At 45.5% G+C, this 21,390-nt stretch overlaps 1 protein-coding gene across 1 annotated transcript in view; it reads right to left on the reverse strand.

Annotated features, from left to right (window-relative positions):
• Window positions 1–1,352: 1,352 nt before the first annotated feature.
• The window catches only part of ITIH5 (inter-alpha-trypsin inhibitor heavy chain 5), an 83,369-nt gene continuing 63,331 nt past the window's right edge, over window positions 1,353–21,390 (reverse strand). The window contains exons 8-14 of the mRNA XM_058532855.1: window positions 16,175–16,343; window positions 12,706–13,015; window positions 9,740–10,296; window positions 7,304–7,357; window positions 5,186–5,302; window positions 2,892–3,269; window positions 1,353–1,803 (exon numbers count right to left, since the gene is read on the reverse strand). Coding sequence (XP_058388838.1) covers window positions 1,502–1,803; window positions 2,892–3,269; window positions 5,186–5,302; window positions 7,304–7,357; window positions 9,740–10,296; window positions 12,706–13,015; window positions 16,175–16,343 — 1,887 coding nt within the window. The 3' untranslated portion in view covers window positions 1,353–1,501. The remainder of the gene's footprint in view (window positions 1,804–2,891; window positions 3,270–5,185; window positions 5,303–7,303; window positions 7,358–9,739; window positions 10,297–12,705; window positions 13,016–16,174; window positions 16,344–21,390) is intronic.

Genomic DNA, 21,390 nt, shown 5'->3' on the forward strand with positions numbered 1-21,390 from the left:
TGTGCAGTCACTCCCGCCTGGAAAAGAAACCTCCTGTCGAGCCAGCACAAAAGCCTTTATTTAATTCAACCCCACATCAAAATGTTCTATCTCTCTGACCCAAATCTTTCTTTCTCCGTAGTTCGGCTCAAGTGCCCCCTGCATCCGTCTGCCTCCTGACAACGCTCCTCACTCCGTGAGGACCAGGCTTTCTGAACCTCAGTGGTCCTGAGAAGACCAAGCAAAACACATGCACTGGTGAGGACGATGAGAAAGGAGGCACCGACACCAACTGCAGCCTCGCCTCCCACGGATGATACGAACGAGCTTCACAGAGGAAGCAATGTGTCCACAACGAGAAGGGTGACATTCATTGACTTTTGAAGCCTGCCCTGATTTTAACCCTCCCCTTATAGGATCAGATTTGTCCAAGTTCTGGAACCAAAGCCCCTCACACATACAGATTCCCTGGCTTTGCCTATTTGACATGTGGGAAGGGCTTCTTTGACATCGTAAGCACATCCGCCCTTGCCGCTGAGGACGTGCACGTTGATTCCTGTAAGCGGGCTGAAGGACGCGCTCTGTGCTGCCTCCACCTCCCATTCCAGTCCTGAGAGAGCCTAATTTATCACCTCCTGGAGGACTGGGAGCAAACGAGACCCGGAATTATGACACAGGCTGAAGAGTGCCAAGTAAAAGATTCATCATTCAATGGGCCGGCTCACCAGTACCAGGACAGGCCAGTAAAAAACATCCACATGAGGTTGTCCTGTTTATTAAAAGCACTTAACTGCCTGGAATAAATAGGAGAATATCCAACAGCAAAGTCAAGTGGTTTACAAAGCCCATTAGAAAGATGTGGGTATCTGGGATATAGATTTTCTATTTTCAATCAATTTTTGAAAAATGAAAACTAATTTTCAAGGGCAAGATATCACAGCAGAAGAAAATCCTCTTCGAAGAAAAGACTTAATTGTTTACAATGATCAAATCTACACACTATTTCCTGACCCGTGGCCTGGGCCCAATGAGAGGTTCCCCTGAGGCAGAGGTTGGCCACACATCTGGAGAAGCAGCAGTACTAAGAGGAGAGATTCCTAAGCATTAGTATAAGGCAAATACAGAGTGCCCAAACTTGGTCATTTCCACAGAGAAAATAAACTTTGCGGCGACCTCCCTTCATCAGAGTTACCGCGTGGTAGCTACGAGATGGACAAGCCAGTTGCTACAAGATATAGACTTCTTGCTTTAATTATGACTTTTCCCCCTTGGTGCCACCATCTTTATCGTAGGTAGGGAAGGGGAAGCAGGAGGAGGAAGTAGAAGGAAATAACATTTTCACTTCCGCTTCCTGACCCTACTCTTTGCTCAAGCAGAGGTCGGACCTACACGCCAGCGGGGAAGGTCACGGGCTGCAGCTAACCGCCAAGAGACGAGTCACGCACAAGTGGCAAGGGACTGCACCACGGTGTCCCCGAAGACCATTTCCCTGTCATGCACTCTTACATTAAGGCTGCTAGTGTCAGAGTCCTCTGGATGTACCCAGGCCAAACATAGTCTCTGAGTCAAAAGGATGGCTTGCCAGATAGTCCTTGTACTCCCCATCAATCAGTTTGGCGGCGTTGTTGTTGGCGAACCAGCAGTCTATCTGCTCCTCCCCGTTGTAGATTCTCCTCTGTTTCCAGACCACCGGGACTTGGTGCCCTTTCACCTCCAGGACCGTCTCAGACCTCTCGTCTGCCTTAGAGAATGGACGATTAGTAAGGTTCTTGCTGAGCCCGGCAGGATCCTCTGTGAGTCTCGCATCCTGGTTCAGGAACTGACCTGAGAGGACAAAACAGCATCAGGTCTAGGTCAAGTGCAGGCGAAACTGTTGAAAAATCTAACTTCAGTTTAGGCCACGAGTGAGCAGCAAATACGCATGTGTTACCCAGAAAGGGGGAATTACAGATGACAGAGGCGGGAAGGTTTTTGATCGACTGCAATCCTATGCTGGACTCTGCCGGAAGATGCTCACACCATTTCCAGTGTCAGTGATAGAGCACGTGTTCCGGAGGGTATGGAGAGGACAGACCTGAGGATTTCTTCGTGGTGGCCTCCACTTCTGGAAGCTGCCCAGGTGCTAACACTGGGAAGCTGCCTAACCAACAGAGAGCAAGGTCTACCGAGAGGAGGCCAAGACGGGGGCAGATAAACAGGGAGGGAGGTCAGGTCTCCCCCTCTCTCCTCCCCGGTCATGGTCTTCCTCCACGCTGTGCATTAGTGGGTGGGTACTGAGGGCGTCGGGAGCGGTCAGTTCAGTTACTTCCTGATCCGCATCATCAGAATTCTCCAGGTCAACTGAGGGCACGTCTAAGGCCAAAGGAATAAGGTCTGCGTCTGCGCGAGGGAGCTCAGGCTTGGCAGCCGGGCGCTCCAGCTCAAGTGCCAGGAAATCCTGCTTTCTAAACCGAGCCCTGGCAGCAGCTCGCTCTTTACTTGTGGGCAAGGGGCCCATGGGAAATCACACGTTGAAGACAGCCAGCCAGAGGGGACCGCTGCTGCTCTCAGCAGTGTGGGTGATGCCTACAGAAGGGACACACTTCTCATGCCCAGTGCTGAGCTGGGGACGGCCCTTTATTTGTATCTTCTTGCTGAGAGTAAGGAACCAGACCTCAGAAGATTACTCCCAACTTCTTTGTTGCTTTCTCAGAAAGCCAGCAAGAATTAGTTTATAAAGCCCATTCCTATTCCAGAGAGTAGTCAGAAGGCAAGAAATATAATTTTCATGAGATAAGACATATATATAGACACACACACGTCACATTCCTATTGAACTTCTCAATCAAGCTAAAGATATTGGCAATATCGCTTCACTTTGGGAAGCTGAATTCTATCCCCTGAACCCTGCGTGAAGGTTATCAGCTGCCTACCTAAGAGTCCATGGCAGTTGCTGGAGAGGCCTTTGCTGTTGGAGATGTAGAAGCCCAGGTGGTTTCGCTGGTAGGGTGCTGGCTTTTTGTAGAGGTGAATGAGGATGACGAAGGCAATGGTGCCCTGGATGGTGACGGTGACGCTGGTGTTGGCAGACACCGACACCTCCAGCCCCCGGCTCCCCACCACCACGCTCTGGTTGCAGGGGAGGATCAGCCTGTCCCCACCGTCCAGGATGACTCTGCTCGGTGTGATCTCCAGATAAGACCTCTCGGGCTTATTGACGAGGATGGTGATGGTTCGGAAGTAAGTGCGCTGTTTCTTGTGGCCGTGTGGAGGGGCGGGGGCCCCAATTAACTCTCCGTTCACTGTCACACCTCAAAGACGGAGGGGAACAGGATAATGGTTAGAAAAACCATCCCACTTTCACACTAAAGGCATCTAATCAGAATTTCCTTCCTCCTCTGGCCTTATCTTGTATCTCTAGCACCGTGAACATTGACTGGCATGTCGAGGCCATTCAGTGCTTCCTGAATGAGTGAATAAATGAATGCAAGCATGAAGGTAGGAGTGAATTTTTTCCCCATGTTTGACCAGTATCTTGGGGTAGGGGAAGGATGACATAGGTTTGGGTCAAGCTATCACAGAAGGGGGTTTACATGTTTGCTTTCATCCCAGTATCTGGTTGTAGTGACATAGAGTCTCGTATGACCTTAACACATATTTCTCATCTACCACTTTCCACCAATCCAGATTTGGAGATCCCGTGATGCCACTGAGCAGAATGGTATAATGCAAAGGTCAGAATTATTTTTAGTCCCCAAACTCAAGTTCTGCCACTTTCTAGGTGTGCATCTCTGGATAAGTCACTCTAAAAAATTAAGCCCCAGTTTACTCATCTGGAGAATGGGGGTATAAAACCTAACAGAATTCTTGTGAGGATCACAGGACGTGGCATATGTGTAAGCTGTCAACTGCCACCAAATAGAACTCCTTTCTTTTCTCTTTCATCCTCGTTAACACAGCTGCAGCTTTTCTAGACTGAAGCAACGCCTGTGCGCCAGGCCCTAGGGCTCCATGCTCTCTGGCCGGTCGAATAGCGCACAGGTTGAAATTCCACATGAGATGTTTGGGACTGAATCGGGTAATGTGGGTAAATGTGTTTTGCTCACAGGTAAAGAGGGAATTTGCAATAATAAAAGATTGCTATAATTAACTCTTGTTTTCTCTGCTTTGGGGATAATCTTCACCTAAATCTTGACATTCCAGGAGAAAATTGCCTTTCCTGGGGCAAAAGTCAGGAAAAAGGAGAAATCCCAGCATGAGCAGAGCCCAGGCACTTCAGCTCCAAGGCTCCAAGCATCTTCCACTGAGTTTCCCATCATAGACACCATGCTGAACACAGAAACAGTGGAAATAGTTCATAGGGGAGTGGGCATCTCCAGGAAAGAGTACAGTTAGGCCCCATCTCACTCCTGAGCCCTTTGAATTAGAAATAAGTCAAGATTTAGCTCAAAGGCTAGGAAGCCCTGCAAGAGAACAAAACGGAAAAGGAGCCCCAGGATCAAACGTTACATAATTACATCACACGTGTCACCCGGCTGGGGGGCACTCTGTAACTTAGCCTTGAAGAAACTCATTCTCCCAGGACTGAGAAATGTGGCCGTCCACATGGCCATCCTTGAGGCATTGTTACCTGCATGTAACTCAAGAAGCTTTTTATATACGAATCTCTTTTACCCAATCCCCTACAGAACCAAGGGGCCCGGAGCCGTGTTACATCCGTGTTCACTGCACACAGAGCTGTGTCATTAACATCTGGGCCACACATCTGAATCATTGAGAACTGAGAGAGATGAGTTCAGGACTCCAACCTGCCCACCATTACAGCTTTTGAATGGAAAGACACAATAACAACAATATATCGTGAATTTATACAGCACTCATGCGTTCACAAAACAACTTCGTATCCATCATTTAATTTGGTCTTTATAATAGCCTAGTGAGGCCAGCAGAGCAAGTATAACTATCTCCGTTTTACAAGGGAGACAACAGAAGCTCCAGAATCGAGTGCCCAAGGCCAAAAATGAGCTAAGTCAGACAGCAGGGATTTCAATGCATGTCTTCCTGACTCCAAACCCAGCAGTCTACCTCCTCTGATTAATCATCAACCACACTCATTGAGCATCTCCATGTGCCTCCTTCTATACCGGGACATCCATCTTATGAACAGAGGGGGACACGATACTGACCTTGCCCTTGCCCAGAGGCCACGATGGAGGGCAGAACTTACCAGAGTCCACGTGATCAGAGACTAGCCGTAGGATGTCCCCGGGCTCCCCATCAATGTTGAAGCAGACGGTGAGCTGGCTCAACGGGAAATCCACAACAAAATGAGGGTCTCCGTCCACTGCCAGAGCGGGAAACAACGGAGAGAAACAGAAGGAGAAGATGTTCACTGGGTGTCTTCCATGTGTGAGTACTCAGTTCTAGTTTCTCAGGAATTATTTATTTAATCCTGTCAATGATCCTCAATGTCTAATGAGGAGGATGACTGGAAGGCAAAGTGACTCATCAAAGTTACGTAGTTAGTACATGGGAAAGTGAATATTTGAACTCAGGTCCCCTAAATTCAAATATATCGCTCCCTTCACCACACTTCAAACATGGACAACTAAACTTTGAGAGGTAAGCAGCTCACAGGAAGGAAAGAGAGGCATCCCTATACCCCCCCCACTATTGCTGAGCCCACATCTTCAGTTTCCTGTGGGGCCTCCCCGAGTCGTTTCCTTTCTCCTCTGACTACCCAGGTGGAGAGATGTGGATGAGAACACTTCCTCTCCTAGGACCAGAGGGCCACGACACTTGAGACATTCATGGCGCCATATGTAGACAGCCCTTGCAATGACAGTAGTCACGACCAAGACCAGTTTAGGGCTGGTGACAAGTGAAGCATGCAGAGTCAACAGGAGGTTAGCAGTACAGTCAGCGATGACAGTGGAAAGCCCTCTCTGGGTCATACTGAGTTTACAGCTCTCAAATTTTTGTCCACAGATGAGACCACAAAGTTTGGCTGGCCCCATTCCTTGCCCATTCTCCTCATTTTCACTTCCGTTAAAGATGAACAGCACTGCTTATCGTACAGACAAAATATTTCCTGAGAGTCTACATCAATTCTCTTCTCTCAAAAGATTGGAGATTTAGTTTCTTTCTAATTTATATACCAAGCACAACGCATTTCTGAATACCTCTCTACTTTATGTGCACACGTATGTATACACATTTGTATATGGTGGGGGGTGTAGACCAGGAGGATTTTCAGTCTTTTCAAGCTGCAAGCAAATTAATATCCTTGGTGTCACTGCTGAAAAACCCCTTCTGCCCCCAGCATGACTCAGAAAGGCCCTTGAAAGAATCTGGCTGATCTCACCATGAAGTGCCTCAATCATCCTGTGAATGGTAACATATAAGATATACAAGGCACTGGTCCTTTGTAGATGAAAAAAATGACACCGATAGGAGATAAAAGCCCTGGGCCATATTTTTGGCACTTTTTAAGTATGAATATAACTATGTGACAGTTCTCTGAGAGTTTCTTGTGCTCGCACCACATCATTCCTACTCAAATCTTCCAAATCCATTTACAAGGAAAGATGTTGCTTGCTTCAAAAAAGAGAGACAAGGTCTGAAAGTCATTACTCCATGCAGCGTCCAAGAGGATGGTTCTCTTGCATTCCATAACGCGTGTGTGTGTTCAGAGGAATTACACGCTATCCATTGGAGACTGTGCCTTTCCTATCCCCACAGCTAATCTCTAGGATGTCCCTGGCTTTATGAACTTGAACATCCAGCACACCCGCAGCAAGGCGGTAATAAAGACTTACAAAGGCGTTGTGTACATTTTAAGAATAAAACCCAGCCCTTGTGTTGTTATTCCATCTGGATTTTTATTATAATCCCAGGAAGTTGGCCAAAGGAAATTTTATGGTAATCTTATCTGTTCTTCCCTTCCAAAGTCAAGGACTAAAAAAGTAATAAAATAATAAAAAATTAACAAAGAATCTGCATGTTGCAAATATTTGTAACACCAGAACCTGGAGGCATGTAGACTTCGGATCTCTAAAAACAAATATCTTTTAAGCTCAATAATGATGAAACTGTGCCTCTGCTCTCCATCTTCCCTTCTATCAGGGCTCCTTGGGACTGTGTGATCCGTGGTGCTTACGTAATGGTTTAATGATGCTCCTGGGTCTTAGAATTGCCTCATGCTGCTGGCTTGTGCTAAATAAATATGAGTCCTCATGTCTTGCTCTATGAGCTGGTATTTTAACTGGCTTCCGGGAATTCCCGATTGTCCACTTTCTAGACATCTAATCTCTCAAATCACACACAGCCACATTCTTTTCTTTACCTGATGTTTTGGAGACTTTAATTCTTGGGTTGTGTGGTTTCTTAAGACCAAGTCCTAGAAAGGAGAAAGAAGAGAAGAACCACTGTTATTCATTAAAGAGGATGAGGTGAGAGGAACAGAGAGAGAGAGGGTTGAGATGAGTAAAACATAGTTCTCAGGTACATTTGTGGCAAGGTAAGGACACCATCTGTTTTAAGGAAGCAGCTTGGCCTCACAACACACAAGTTAAAGTGTAACATGTGGAGCCTTAATTATTTTATTCTCTTATGAACTAGATAGTATTCTTCTTGTCTGTGATTGTGTACATAATAGGGGAAAATATTCTATCATATAGTTATGGAGGGGGGAGGAAGGAAGCAGAGTTGCTTAATGGGTACATGAGTTTCAGATTTGCAAGATGAAAAAGTTCTGGAGATCTGTTTCACACCAATGTAAATATACTTAACACTACCGACCTGTACACTTAAAAATGGTTAAGATGGTACATTTTGTTATCTGTTCTTTTTTCCCACAATTTAAAAAAATACAAAAAATGTGAAAAAAAAATACAGTTATAATCTAGTGTGTACAGCTGTAAGTACAACTCATAAAGCAGCAGGTAAAAGTAAATATTAAATCAAAGAATAACCTAAAAGCAAATTAATTTCTGTAAATAAAATAAAATTAATATCTTATTTCAAATTGTTTGTATTAACAAGATTATGCTCCTCCCGCTCACAGAAACTTGAAGATTAAAGGATCGATGGTTTTCAAGCGCCGCCTTCTCCACACTGGTCCTTGGCCAGCAAGGCACAGGCAGAATTAGGCAGACCACAAAGGAGGAAGGACTTTTCAGTTTGGATGGCTGCTTTGAGGAGCCTTGGCGGGTGGCTGCTGTCACAGACACTCAAAAAAACTAAAATTAAGGGCCAGCCCCAGTGGCCTACTGGTTAAGTTCAGTGCACTCTGCTCTGGCGGCCCAGGTTCGGTTCCTGGGTGCAGACCTACACCACTCATCAGTGACCATGCTGTGGTGGTGACCCACATACAAAATAGAAGAAAGACTGGCAACAGATGTTAGTTCAGGGCCAACATTCCTCAGCAAAAAAAAAAAAAAGGCACCATATAATTTTTAACCTCTACATTGGGGTCTGAACTTTTCAATAAATTTCTAGTTCTACACTCCTCATGGGAGAGGGTATCTAACATCTGTAGAACACTCATTATGTACCAAAGACTTTAAACATTTACTCCTTGTGACAGTCCTTCAGGGAAGTTATTATTATTTACATTTTACAGGCAAGGGAATAAAAGCTCAGAGAGGTTCAGAAAACTGTCCTGAGCCACACAGCTGGTTAAGAGGGCTGGCTAGCTGAAGCTCAGCCCCGTCTGGATCCTAAGTTCGTGCTCTCTCTGCCATGGCCCCGTACTTCTCAGAGTTGAGAGTGGGAGGAATAAAGGAGACAGCATTCGTAGGCCATGCTTAACATCGGTTCCCTCTCCTTCTCCTGCTTAATGTCACTTTCCTCTCCAACTCGACAGGAATTTAATAAAAACGTTACACATGAAAAACACAGTGTTTTCCACAAGCAGGTATTACTGAGACTACAATCCTCTCCTTTGGTTGAACTACTTTTCCTGTTCTTGTTGCTCCTAAGTCCCTCCAACAAAATGGCGCCAAGACAGATAACGACAGTTTATGTTCAGATGCTGAGCGATAAGTATGTAAAGGGTCAATTCTCTCAAGAATCCAGAACTTAGTTCCTTCCATATGTTCTCAGGAAGACAAAATAAAGCAGACGTATAAAATGACATAACGCTGAAGTACTTAAAAATATAGAAAGGCACTTAAAACGAATATTTGTTATTTGTTTGCTCATCTCAGTGCCTCCAGTAATGCCTGGCATGTGGCAGGTACTCAATATTGATGATTTATTGACAGACTGACTTCACTGGGCAGCATTTCTAAGACAAATGCCACCTTTTCTAATTTCTCTACAGAGATCCACAGTTTATAACAACATAAACACAACAATCAAACACGCTCTCTGAAGAGAGAAGCTGCATGTATGGCTACTGTTTACAAAAATTATAATATAATAGGGGGCCAGCCCCATGGCATAGTGGTTGGGTTCGACGTGCTCTGCTTCGGTGGCCCGGGTTTGTGGGTTTGGATCCCAGGCGCGGACCTACACTACTCGTCAGCCATGCTGTGGCAGCAACCCACATACAAAATAGAGGAAGATTGGCACAGACGTTAGCTCAGGGCCAATCTTCCTCAAGCAAAAAAAAAGAGGAAGACTGGCAACAGATCTTAGCTCAGGGTGAATCTTCCTCAGGAAAAAAAAAATTATAATAAAATAAGACAGACCACTGCTGAGGTGACCTTGGCCTGAAAAGGAGCTGGGAAAGACATGTCAGGTTCCTCCCATTCTGCCATCACTGGGGTTTCGTTACCTGGCTGCAGGTCAGTGCCTCGCAGGCTCTGCATGACGGTTTCCGGCCCTGTGGCAGCAGACATGCCCAGGGTGTCTTCCAGATTCTCCATCTGTAGTGATTTCTTCAGCTTCATGGAGGTGAAGGGGGTGAGGAAGCGATAGTTGACAGCCAGATCCTGTGCCTTCTGCCTCAGTCGCTCCTTCTCCTGCTCGTCATCACTCTGCAGCCAGGCACTCAGCAGCTCCTTTGTGGTCAGGTAGCTCCAGAGACGCTCAAGATGGTTGGGGTCCTCCTTGCCATCACCCTTGGGCCTGGAGCTTCCTGTGGCGTCACTCCCCACCTTCTGGGGACCCACGGGCACGTCCGTCTTCAGTATGACAAATTTCTTACTGTTGCTGGCCGTGACTTCCACGTGCAATTGATCCATCTTCCTGTCCACAAGCTTCCCAGCAATGATGATCTCGGAGCCATTGAAGTAGTTGGGGAACAGGGTCCTGGTGGCCTGCTCCACTAAGCTGGGTGGATAATCGATGCGGATGTCAGAGAGGAGAGGGGTCCTGATCTCATCATAGAACCTGGAGTGGAAGGACAGAGAGAGAGTCAGGGCCCTGCACTGACTGCTGACAGGACAGGTCCTAAGGAAATTATAGACTGTTGGAGGAGTGGATCTCATCTTAGAAGCAATTGAGTCCAGCATTCTACCCAGCAGAACATTTCTGACAGGAGACGATGCAGTGGTAGCTGAACACCACTGGTGACAGAGAACTCACTACCTCACACGGCCTCCTCGCCTCTGTTCAACTGCTCTGACGAAGAGGAGGAACCTCTTGTGGTAGATCACAATCTTCCTCGCTGCAATTTCCACCCATTGGTCTCAGTTTTGCTTCTGGAGTAACACAGCATGAATTAGTCCAACCCTTCTTCAACATTTAGACGCTCAAAAAACACTGACATTGAGATGTTTGACAAACACTGCTGTGTGCTCCTTGAAGTCTTCTTTTTATGCAGCCTCATCCATCCCCAGTTTCATAACTCTTCTTCATATGATAAAATTTCAATACTCTGTAACCACTACTGGTAACTTTCCTTCGTACACACCTAGGTTTCTCAAAGGGCCTCTTAAACATTTTTCTTGGAACCAAACACATATTCCAAATGCACCTGAACCAGCCCACTACACTTGAGAAATCTAAATCTGACCTTGACTTTGACATTCTGCTTTTGTGTAGTGCAGCATTTGCTTGCTTTAGCTTTTCTCTTAGTTATGTTACACGGTTGCTTTTTGCTGAGTAAGGAGACAATTAAAATCCCCTTTCCAGAGATCTAGAGGGCACGGGCTGTGGAGTTAGACTTCTACCCCAGCCACATCCTTGCTCAAGACATGTGACTTAACCTCTCTGAACTTCAGTTTCTTCCTCTATAAATCTGGAATGTTAACAGTAACTACTTCGGTAGACTACCAGCTGTCCCCTCAAACCCATTCTGCCCTTCTTTCATAATAATTGAGTTTTAACCAGGCGCAAGCCCATCCAGCTACAAACTACATCTCTGAGCTTCCATGGTGGCCAAACATGGCCATGTTCTCAACCACGGAGTGTGAAGAGAAGTGACAGGCGCAACTTCGGCAATGCCTGCTTAAAATAGAACAGCTTTCTTTCCTTGGCTTCTTTTTCTTTCCCCATTTTTGGGGCTGGAATACAGAAGTGACAGTGACCTAATTTCAACTTTGCAGTTAAGGACGACACCTCAGGGGTGCAGAGCAATACAATGCATGGAACCTGAGTCTCTGAATGACTTCATGCAGCAGAGTCCAGCCGGTCCAGACTACTACAGGGGAGAGTCCTCTGCACGGTAGCTCGCCTTTAGCCCGAGACACCTACCCCAAGGATTTCTGTGAGGATCACATGAGATAGTACACGTAGAAATGCCTGGCATATTGTACGTTCTCGATAAATGTTAGGTATTGCTGGTATTTTTACTAGTGTGACAGTGCAGTTGATCTGTTTCAGTGTAATCGCTTTTGCTTATGAACACGTCATTGAATCTCAATTCTGTTATACAATGTGTTCGATTCTTCCTCTTTGAGTGTAGTTTTCAATAATTTTGAAAATGTGGGAAGCAAATCTGTGTTTTTATTTAAATCTTTGGCAAAAATGCCAGCGAAAAATGATGGCTAGCTCCATACCAAGGACCTATCTTTATCGCCCACCTTGAGACCTCCAATTAGATTTCTCATTAATGAATATTCTTTGATTATGGCTTTTAAACACCTGTAAATCTACCCAAACCTCACTTTTCCTTTAAGTATATACTGTATATGCCGTAAAGCAAATTAAAGGGCATAATGCTGAACTGGGAGTTAACACTTCCTCGAATCATAACAGTCATACCCTGTATTTGGCAACACGATATCCGAGGCAAGGCACTAAACTGAATCCTAGTTTCTTCTCCACCTCAAAAAATGATATAATCAGTAACCATTTTTAATTGGTCATTTTGCTTCAAAATAAAAATATGATCATTTTAACTGCAAAATGAAGGTAACACTACTTCTCCGACCTTCCTCACGGGGTGGAATTAGAGTAAATATACTAGAAAGTGCTTTGAAATGTCAAGAAGACAATTACAACCACAAGAGCTAATGAGCACCTAACATGTGAGCACCATCCGGCCAATACTTTACGTAAATTTTCTCATTAAATTCTGCCAACAGACCATAATCCTCATGTTATAGATGAGGAAACTGAGGCCCAGACCGTCTTAAATCTTGCCTGAAGTCACCAAGCACGCCCAGAACTTGAACCCAGATCTGCCTGGTTTCAAAACCCATCATAACGTCTCACGGTGTCATGAGTTACGATCGTGTCCAGCAGACTTGAGGTTAAGGCGCAGCCAGACACCCTCCCCTCAGAGTCTCTCACGGAGTCCAACCCTCACCCCCCTTCCGAGAGCCTCTCCTTGTCCCAAGAGGGCGGACCACGGACCCGATGAGTTGCGAGCCCGCGTCGTCCTCGTCGTGGACGCGCCGTGTGAGGCCACAGTTCTCCAGCGACAGCTTCTCCAGCAGCCTGAAGTCCACGTCACTCCCAATGCCGATGGTGAAGATGCAGATCTGGCCTCGGGTGGCCTCCTTGGTGTTGTTGAGAATCTTGAGGGTGTTGGTCTCCCCGGCGGTGGGTTTCCCGTCCGTCAGGAAGATGATGAGGGACACGCTGCGGTCCTGAATGTCATTGTTGGACACGTAGTTGTTGAGCAACCTGATGGCCCCCTGCAGGGCCCCATTGATGTCTGTGCCTGCGGGACACCAAACAGGACAGCTCAAGCCTTTGTGCTCGTCTCCTTAACCTGGAAGCACACTCATGGCTGCAGTTCACTCGCAAGCATTCAAGCATTAGCAGTAGTGATGTAGGGGCGGGGGTGGGAAGAGAGGTGGGAAGAGAGGTCATTTGCACATTTGGGGTGATTCCAGATTACAGGGCCTGTCTAGAAACTTGACAAGTATTTGCTAAGCAAATAGCAATGGCACAGGATTATCCCGCTGTCTGTAACCTTCCCCTGAAGGTATCTGCTGGTACCTTGGCTTAGAAGTCTTCACTACCTTAGCATGCATGGTTTCTACACCCTTTTCTGAGAACAGCTTTGGAAAGGGCAGGAGGGGGTTGGGTGCAGGAATCTGGAAGGAGAAAGAGTCACAGAGGGAAAAAAAGGGCACAGAATGAGGAGGTGGGGGCGACTGGAAACAATCTCAGATGACCTCAATGTAACTGGGGGCTGGAGGGTGCTGACTAGAGAACCGACTAGCTCTTTACTCCCTTCATTGCCTTTCTTTCCTCGCTTCCCGCCCCTGGGGATCCCCTCTACTTGTCAGAACCTTCTCACACACGGAGGAGGAGGCTTTAAATGTTACACCTGCACCCACCGTTTCTGCTTTTGAGGAGCTTGTCATGAGCAGCTCTGATTAAAGTCAGGGGACAGTGGCAGGTGTCTGTGGCAGGTCTTGGAGGATGGAGAAATGGATGGTCGGTTGATTGAGATTGAAACTGCCAGCTAACACGAGCTTTCTGGATTAGCTCAGAATTTCATTCCACTATGCTGATGCTGTTCTACCAACACCAAGTAAAACTGAGAGTTCTTACTGTGACTGCGATCACCTATTTCTTTTTCCAACTCCAGTGGTTTTTTTTTTTTAATGGCTTTATTAAAATGAAATTTACCTACCAAAAACTTCACCCATTTTAGGTATATAATTATTTTTAGTAAATTTATGAAGTTGTGTACCCATCACCACAATCCATCGCCCTGACTGGAGTGATTTTTATCTACCTGCAAAATGTACCATATTTGAGGGAACCAGATAATTTCCCCCATCGCTTCTCATCCCCAGAATTTCTGGCTGAAGAAACATATACGTCTATGTCTGTGCAAACAAACTGATAATTCTTTCTACAATGTACACACAGTCTGAACGTAAGGGAAAGTTACAGCTGAAACAGTTATTTAACATTTCTTTGGGTTCATTAACTTTCTGAATGCCCAGCCTAGTTTCATGCTGCCTCTGGATGTGTGGGCATGGACTAAAAGGGAGGTGTTTATGTTCTCTTTAATCTAGAACTTAGCAACGGTGCAAATCTCTCACTCCACTTTAAAGCCAAGGAGAGCCCAGGCAAAGGGATGGACTTAGCTCTCCTAATACCAGACACCAAAGGCACAGCAGGGCTTGGAATCGAACCTATATTAAGCTGGGGCATCTCCCACACACTTAACAGGGAGGCTCCCTCCACAGGGAGAGTCCCACACAGCTGTCCCAACCATTCTACAAAGAGCTCACCTGGGGTCATCCAGGGACCCAAGGGCACCAGCAGGAGGGTCTACTTGGGTACAAATGGCCATATCTGACACTTACAGAGGACTTCCTATGTGCCAGCCACTGTTCTAAGTACTTTAAATATTTTATCTCTTTTCATCCTAATAACGACTCCATTATCCCCATTTTACAGATGAGGAAACTGAGGTATAGAGAGGTTAAAGGACTCATGGATGGTGGAGCTGGATTTAAATCCAGGCAGTCAGGCCTTCAGAATCTATGCTTCCAACCCTGATGTTACACTTCTCTAAGAGGACAGGTGTTCTCCTTCAGAGGCTGGGGCAATGGAGAGCCGAGAAAATATAAAGGAAACCAATAAGGTTTTTAAGGTTTAGATTCCAAAAGGACATAATACATATCAACCATTTTCTAAAGCTTTATCCCTCCCTCCAAATACATCATTCTAATAGCAAGCAGTACCATTGAAATAAATTCAATTTAACAAATATTCATTGACCATGCACTATACATCAGGAGCTATGCTAGGAACTGGGGGCTACAAAGATGAAGAAGAATTTCTTTCCTCAAGAACTTTACAGTTTTGTCAACTTTCTGCCATAGATCATCACTATAATATCAAATCTAATCCTTTATTTCTCCCATCAACCAGTCAAGCAGTTCCTAAACCATGTTGTTGTGGAGACTGGTAGGAAATCCCATTATAAATCCAAGTCCCACCCAAGCAAGATCAAGGTCCATTTGGGAAATCAGAGCTTTGTCTTGATTAGGAAATAATGAATATAGAAAAGATGAAAAAATCTCAGATGGAAGACGACTGAACTGGGTGTTTTGTATGTTTCCGGATAACCAAAGCAGAATTACCCGAGATGACAGCTCCAGGAGACGGTGTCTCTGTAAAGGGCCTCTAAGGAAGGGGCAGGGGGTTAGGATCAGCTCTGATAAACACTCCCATATTGAGCACCTGTCACGTGTCCACTGAACTACCGATGGAGATAACAGCAAGGTCCTGAGTTGAAAGAACTTACGTCAAGCACACTTGGGTAACCTGTTCTGATTCTCTAATCTTCTTAGAATTCTTTATGACCTCTTCCCTCCTCTACACGCTTCCCTGGGCACCATACCTAAGCCAAGTGGGCCAAGACTCAGAGCCCAGCACACTTTCCATCCGCGTCTCCCAGGCCACCTGGGATTCACGCTCTGCTCACTCTGTTACAACCCCGCCAAGAGGACTAACGGATCAGCAGGGCAGCTCCATCCGCTGCTTTCTAAGGCACTATTATTCAAGCACACAAAACAGTGGATCATCTATTTGGCTTTAACTCCACACTCAACAACAATTTACAAAAACAGCCTCATTGTTCAGGATCCATGAGATAAACCAGGAAAGGCTCCAAAACCTACCAGGTATTTTCCCCCGTAACTTACTTGACCATCTGAGTTCGGGTCCTGGAAGAGGAGAATTGACAGATTTGGTGTTCAGAGAAACATAAGCGTCTGGGAAAGCTCTCACCTGTTATCTCCTTTCCTGTGATCAGCTTCAGCTTTTAAATCCTCGTCTCTTGGCAGAAAAGTAGCCACTCACTTCTTATCACGTCAAAGCTAACGTGAGAAGAAGGACTCATATTTACCTCCGGTGGGCGACATGTGGTGAATGTAGACTTTGCCGTCTCTGATGTTCTCCGGAGTAACTGATACCAAATGGTCCTTCCACACTTTGATCCGGTTGGAAAATCCAATGACATTGAAATGATCCTGGGGTCGGAGGTCGTGGAGAATCGTGAAGAGAGCATCCTTGGTCTGGGCAAACACAAAACCAAAACCAGTCACCTCCAATCACATTAGCCCACATGTCCCCTGGCTTGGAAACTGCACACCAGCCCCAATCCCAGGGTTAAAATGAACTGCCTACTATGTAAAGGGACTTGGAAAAATGTCAAGGAACTTTATCACATAGATGAAAAAAATTGGCACAAATATATTACAATTTTATACAAGACATGAACAGGTGTTTAATATATGAAATGTCATATTCTTCTGCAGGCCATGGTGTATTCGCCTCCACATGTTCACAATTGCTATTCTCTTGACCTAGTATGTTCTTCCCCACTGCCTTATGCCCATTTTTCACCTGACAAGCCCCTAGTCATTCTTCAAAACCCAGTTAATGTGCTATATTCTCTGTTTGAAACCTTTTCTAACTCTCCAAAGCAAGCCAATCCTCTCCTTTAGGCCAGCACTGTCCTCACAACACTCATAAAGCGCACATCACCATGTAATGCTCGTTTGCTGTATATCTCTTTCTCTTACTAGATTGCGGGCAGGGTCCCTTCATCTTCACATTGCCCAGCATGTAGGAGAACGCCTGACACACAGGAGGCGCTGGGGAGAAGTCCAGTGAATGAATGAATGCACGGACATTTCACAAATTACAAAATGAAAAGTACAAACAGTAAATACCATAGGAATTTAAAGAGAATGAAAACAATGGAGTGACGGGGGATGGCTTCACAGGGAAGGAGGAATACGAGTGTGAGCCTTAAAGGAACTGGATAACTTGAGAGACTAGGGAGGGCATTCTGAAAAGAAGCAAAGATGATAAACGAGACAGTTCGAGCAAAGCACAGAGATACCACAGGTGAGTTCTGGAGATGCTGAGTGGATAGAAGTGTACATTTAAGTCAGACATGACTTGTGGAAAGAGGAAAGAAACCATATGAAACTAAAAACAGAAAAACTCTAGGAGCCTGGACAAGAGTTTTTAAAACAATTGACCAGATATTTTAAGAAAGTGCTGTCTTCTCTAAACAGCATTGTTGCTACACATTTAAAGAGATTTGGCAGGTAACGGGCACTCATTACATGACTGCCATCACAATGGCATCTGGCACTTTTCCAGTGGTGAAGAGCCCAGACATCAGAGCAGGTGGTCTGGGTTTGCCCTGGATCCGTCATCACTATCTGTGTGGCCCTGGGGCCCTGGGTAGTAAGTTCCATCACTTATTATCTGCCATATCTCACTGGGCCTAAGTTACCCCGTCTGTAAAATTAGGACAATAACAGTACCTACCTCATCAGGTGGTCACGAAGATTACATCAGTTACTATATGACAAGTACTAAGAGCAGGGCCAGGCAGACAGGAAGTTCCATACATGTTTGCTAGCATCTGCCAGTGGATGGGAGGCAGCAGAGTCAGAGAGACACAGTCAAGTTTGGAGCAGTGATTTCAGATGAGGTCTGCTAAGGAACTATGTGATTCCTCTGAAAATATTTTGTAAATCTCTTCCCAGATTCTGTGACTATCTGCCTTTGCTTACAACCCGGATTCAGATGTATTACCCTCTCACTCTATAATTTCCACCTCTCTGTCTTTGCAAGAGAACCACTCCTGTTTTACCTTTTCCCTTCTGAATTGTCCCTTTTCCTCACTCCTTAGTCTTACTCTTCAATCCCTACTCACTCTTCAAACTGCTCACTCGAACATTCCATCGTCCACCTTTGAATTTCGTAGAAGCCTCAACATCCATTTTGGAAAACCATTCTGAAAGTATCTGCTTTTAAATCCGTACATTACATTTTTTCCTAGATAGTTTAGAAAACTAAGAGTTTCTAGCCTGAGCGGACGAATGTTCACCTAACATTCTCCCTGTGGACCCTGACTGAATTAATGACAGTTGTGCCTTAACTTCCCCCACCTCTTCATTCCTGGGTTGTGAAAGCAGTGGAGATTCATGATATAATTGGAAGCACAATGATGACATTGGCAGCGAGCATTTTCTGGGGGCTTCTACTCCCCAGGTATCAGGGCAAGTGCGAGTGCTTTTCAGACATTGAGGTGATTGACCCATTTAATCCTCACAACTCACCCGAAGTAAAGGGACTGTGAATATTCCCATTCCACAGGCCAGGAGACTGAGGCATGGAGGGGTTCAGCATAGCGCCCCCCATGGGAGCCTGGATTAAAACCCAGGAAGTGGGACTCCAGGGCCAACACTGACACCAGCAGCAGTGAAATCTCAGCCCCAAGACTGCTGGCGCTGAGACGATTCTGAGTTATAACCCTTATCATATGCAGCTCATTTTGGGATTCCTTCCAGGTCCCTCTATGTTGACAGACTCTGTTTATTTCTTTGTTTCTTTCGCTTCATTTCTGGCAGCAATTAACGGATTCGTCTCCTATAACATCCTTGCAGAAAGCACCGCCTGAATTCTGCATCCACCCGGGGATGAGAACAATGAAAGTATTTCATTAAATCCATCTTCTCATCCTACAGAGGGCTGTCCCATCCCCCCAACTCCCCCCGGTTCTTCCATGAGAAAGGAAAGGCACCGGCAATGCCCATTTTCACTTGGGGTCTAGGAACCCTTCTCTAGTCTCTGTTCTCGCCTTCGGGCACTTGCCCTGTCCTCCCTCCATCCCATCATACCCGGTTGTTCAGAGGACAGACTCACTGGCAGCAGAATTGTCTGTTCTCTCCCAACCTTGACTCTCACCCCCAGGAAATGTGTCCAAGGGTCTTGCAAAAATAAGCAGAATCCACACCGGAAACTTGTCAGCATTATCTGGAAGCCATTTTAAAGTATCTGTGGGCTATTTACCAAGATGGCCATCCCCTCCCTCTTAAAATTGCTTGCCTCTGGCTTCTCTGGCACCACCTTGGATCTCCTTCTCTCTGACCAGTCTTCTTCTTGCCTTTGGTGGCACTTCCTTCTCAGCCCACCCTGGAATGCCTACATCCTCAGTCCCCCTCTCACAAGACACACTTCCGCCAGGTGAGTTTATCCATTCCCAATTACTGTGTTGCTAACTTCCAGACCAATCTCCAGAGCTCTCCTCTCTCATTAGATCCAATTTCTCCCCGTGCATCCTACAAGTATCTCAGACTCAACATGTCGAAGTTGGAAGCTTAGCCTTTCTACCCAGAACTGTTTCTCCTCTGCTGCTCTCTGTCCTGGAGAATGGCACCTCCAGCCACCCAGTGGTCCAGGTCAGAAACACAGACATCACGATAAATCTTCCTGCCTCTTTCCATAACCCTCATGTCCTTCAGTCACCCAGTCCTGGCAATTCCACCTCCTTTTGCAACTCTTCTCTTCCTAAATATCCTTGTGACCATGATAGGGACTTGGACCACCTCTGCCCTAGATTGCCAATAGATTTTTTTCTTCTTTTATATTTTTTCTTAATGCAAAAAAAAAAAAAAATTCATTTAAAAAGAAATCAGAAGAAAAACATGAAACTCACAAAATCCCACTCACTAACGGCAGTCACTATTAAAATGCTGGTGTACCACATGCACCTTCAGAAACTTTCCTGTGTATGTAATTTTAGATAAAATATGGTCATATAATACATCACGCTATAAAGTTTTTAGTAACTATCTCATATACAGTTTGCATGGCCATAGTAAATATCGGCCACCTCATTGTAACGGTGGCACTATATTCTGTTGTATGCATATACCATAATTTAACATTTTTGAACATTTGAGCAGCACTGCTACGAAGCTCATGACTCACACATCTGTGTGCTCACTGCTATTTCCTTAGGGTAAATGCCCATGCACGGAACTGGTGTGACACAGGGCCTGCCCTTCCTAAAGGCTTCGGCCTGTCCCCACGTTGGTTGCTGCCAGAGTTAGATTTTCAACCCTCTTCCGTGAAGGTTCTCAGCCCTCTTCTGTGGCTCCTCACTAGCTCAGCATAAAGTTTAAACTCCTTTTGGATATAAGATCCTCCATAAAATACACGGTCCCAATCTACCTTTCCGGTTTTGTTTCTTGCTGTTCCCACCCCGCTATAAACTCTAAGGTCTAGTTTGTCACCCACTCAACTTCCGTAACTCACCAACCTTTTTCATGACTTCGGGCCTCTGCACAAAGAGCTCCCCCTCCTTCTCCGCGTTTCTATGCACCCGTCCCCTTCTTAGTGAAGCCATTCCTAACTCAACCGTGAAGACAAGAATGGGCTCCTCTGAGATGCCCATCACTCGACACGCACATCTATTTCTGCACTTGCCATGTGGCGTTAGCATTACTTCTCCAAGCTCTTTCCCGCCTGGGGACCTCCACACCTGCTGTGCCCTTTGCCTGGCATGCTCTTCTTTACAGTCTGCACTACCCCTAGTCCCTCCTCAGCCTTTAGTTCTGGGCTTGCATGTCGCTTCCCTCTTCTCTCAAGCATGGCACCCTGTTCTCTTCCTTCACAACATTTATAGAGAGAGTGTAATTGCATATTGGTGCATTTACGAATCTGTCCAACGCAATTCTACTCTTCTTTTTTTAAATATTTTTACGTAATTAATTTTTATTGAGGTCACATCGGTTTATAACATTGCACAAATTTCAGGTGTACATCAATATATTTCTATTTATGTGTAGATGACATTGTGTTCACCACCCAGTCTAATTGCCATCCGTCACCGTACACACATGCCCTTGGATCTACGCCTCTGAGTACAAGAACATTTTCTGTCTTATTACTCTATATTTAATACCCAGTTGTGCCTGGCCCCATGACAGACTCTTGATACATGTTTCCTGAATAAGTGAATGGTGAATAAATTGTCTATTTGTCACACCGCATAGGGAGCTCCTCAAAACAGCTGTCCCCTTGCCCTTCCCCACCCTCCCAACATGATATTTTGTACATTGTAGGGTTTTAGTAAATATTGGTTGCACGAATAAATGAGAGAGAGTGGGGTGGAATTCTACGGAGTGAATACAAGGAAGTAAGAGAGACACAGCTCCCATCCTTGAGAACCTAAGACAGAGAATATTGAGAAGGTTGATGTGTCAGTAACATGGAGCCGACTGATGGATAGCGTTAAAGTAAAATTAAATAAAT

This window comes from Diceros bicornis, chromosome 36 (assembly GCF_020826845.1).
Source record: "Diceros bicornis minor isolate mBicDic1 chromosome 36, mDicBic1.mat.cur, whole genome shotgun sequence".
NCBI lineage: Eukaryota > Metazoa > Chordata > Mammalia > Perissodactyla > Rhinocerotidae > Diceros > Diceros bicornis.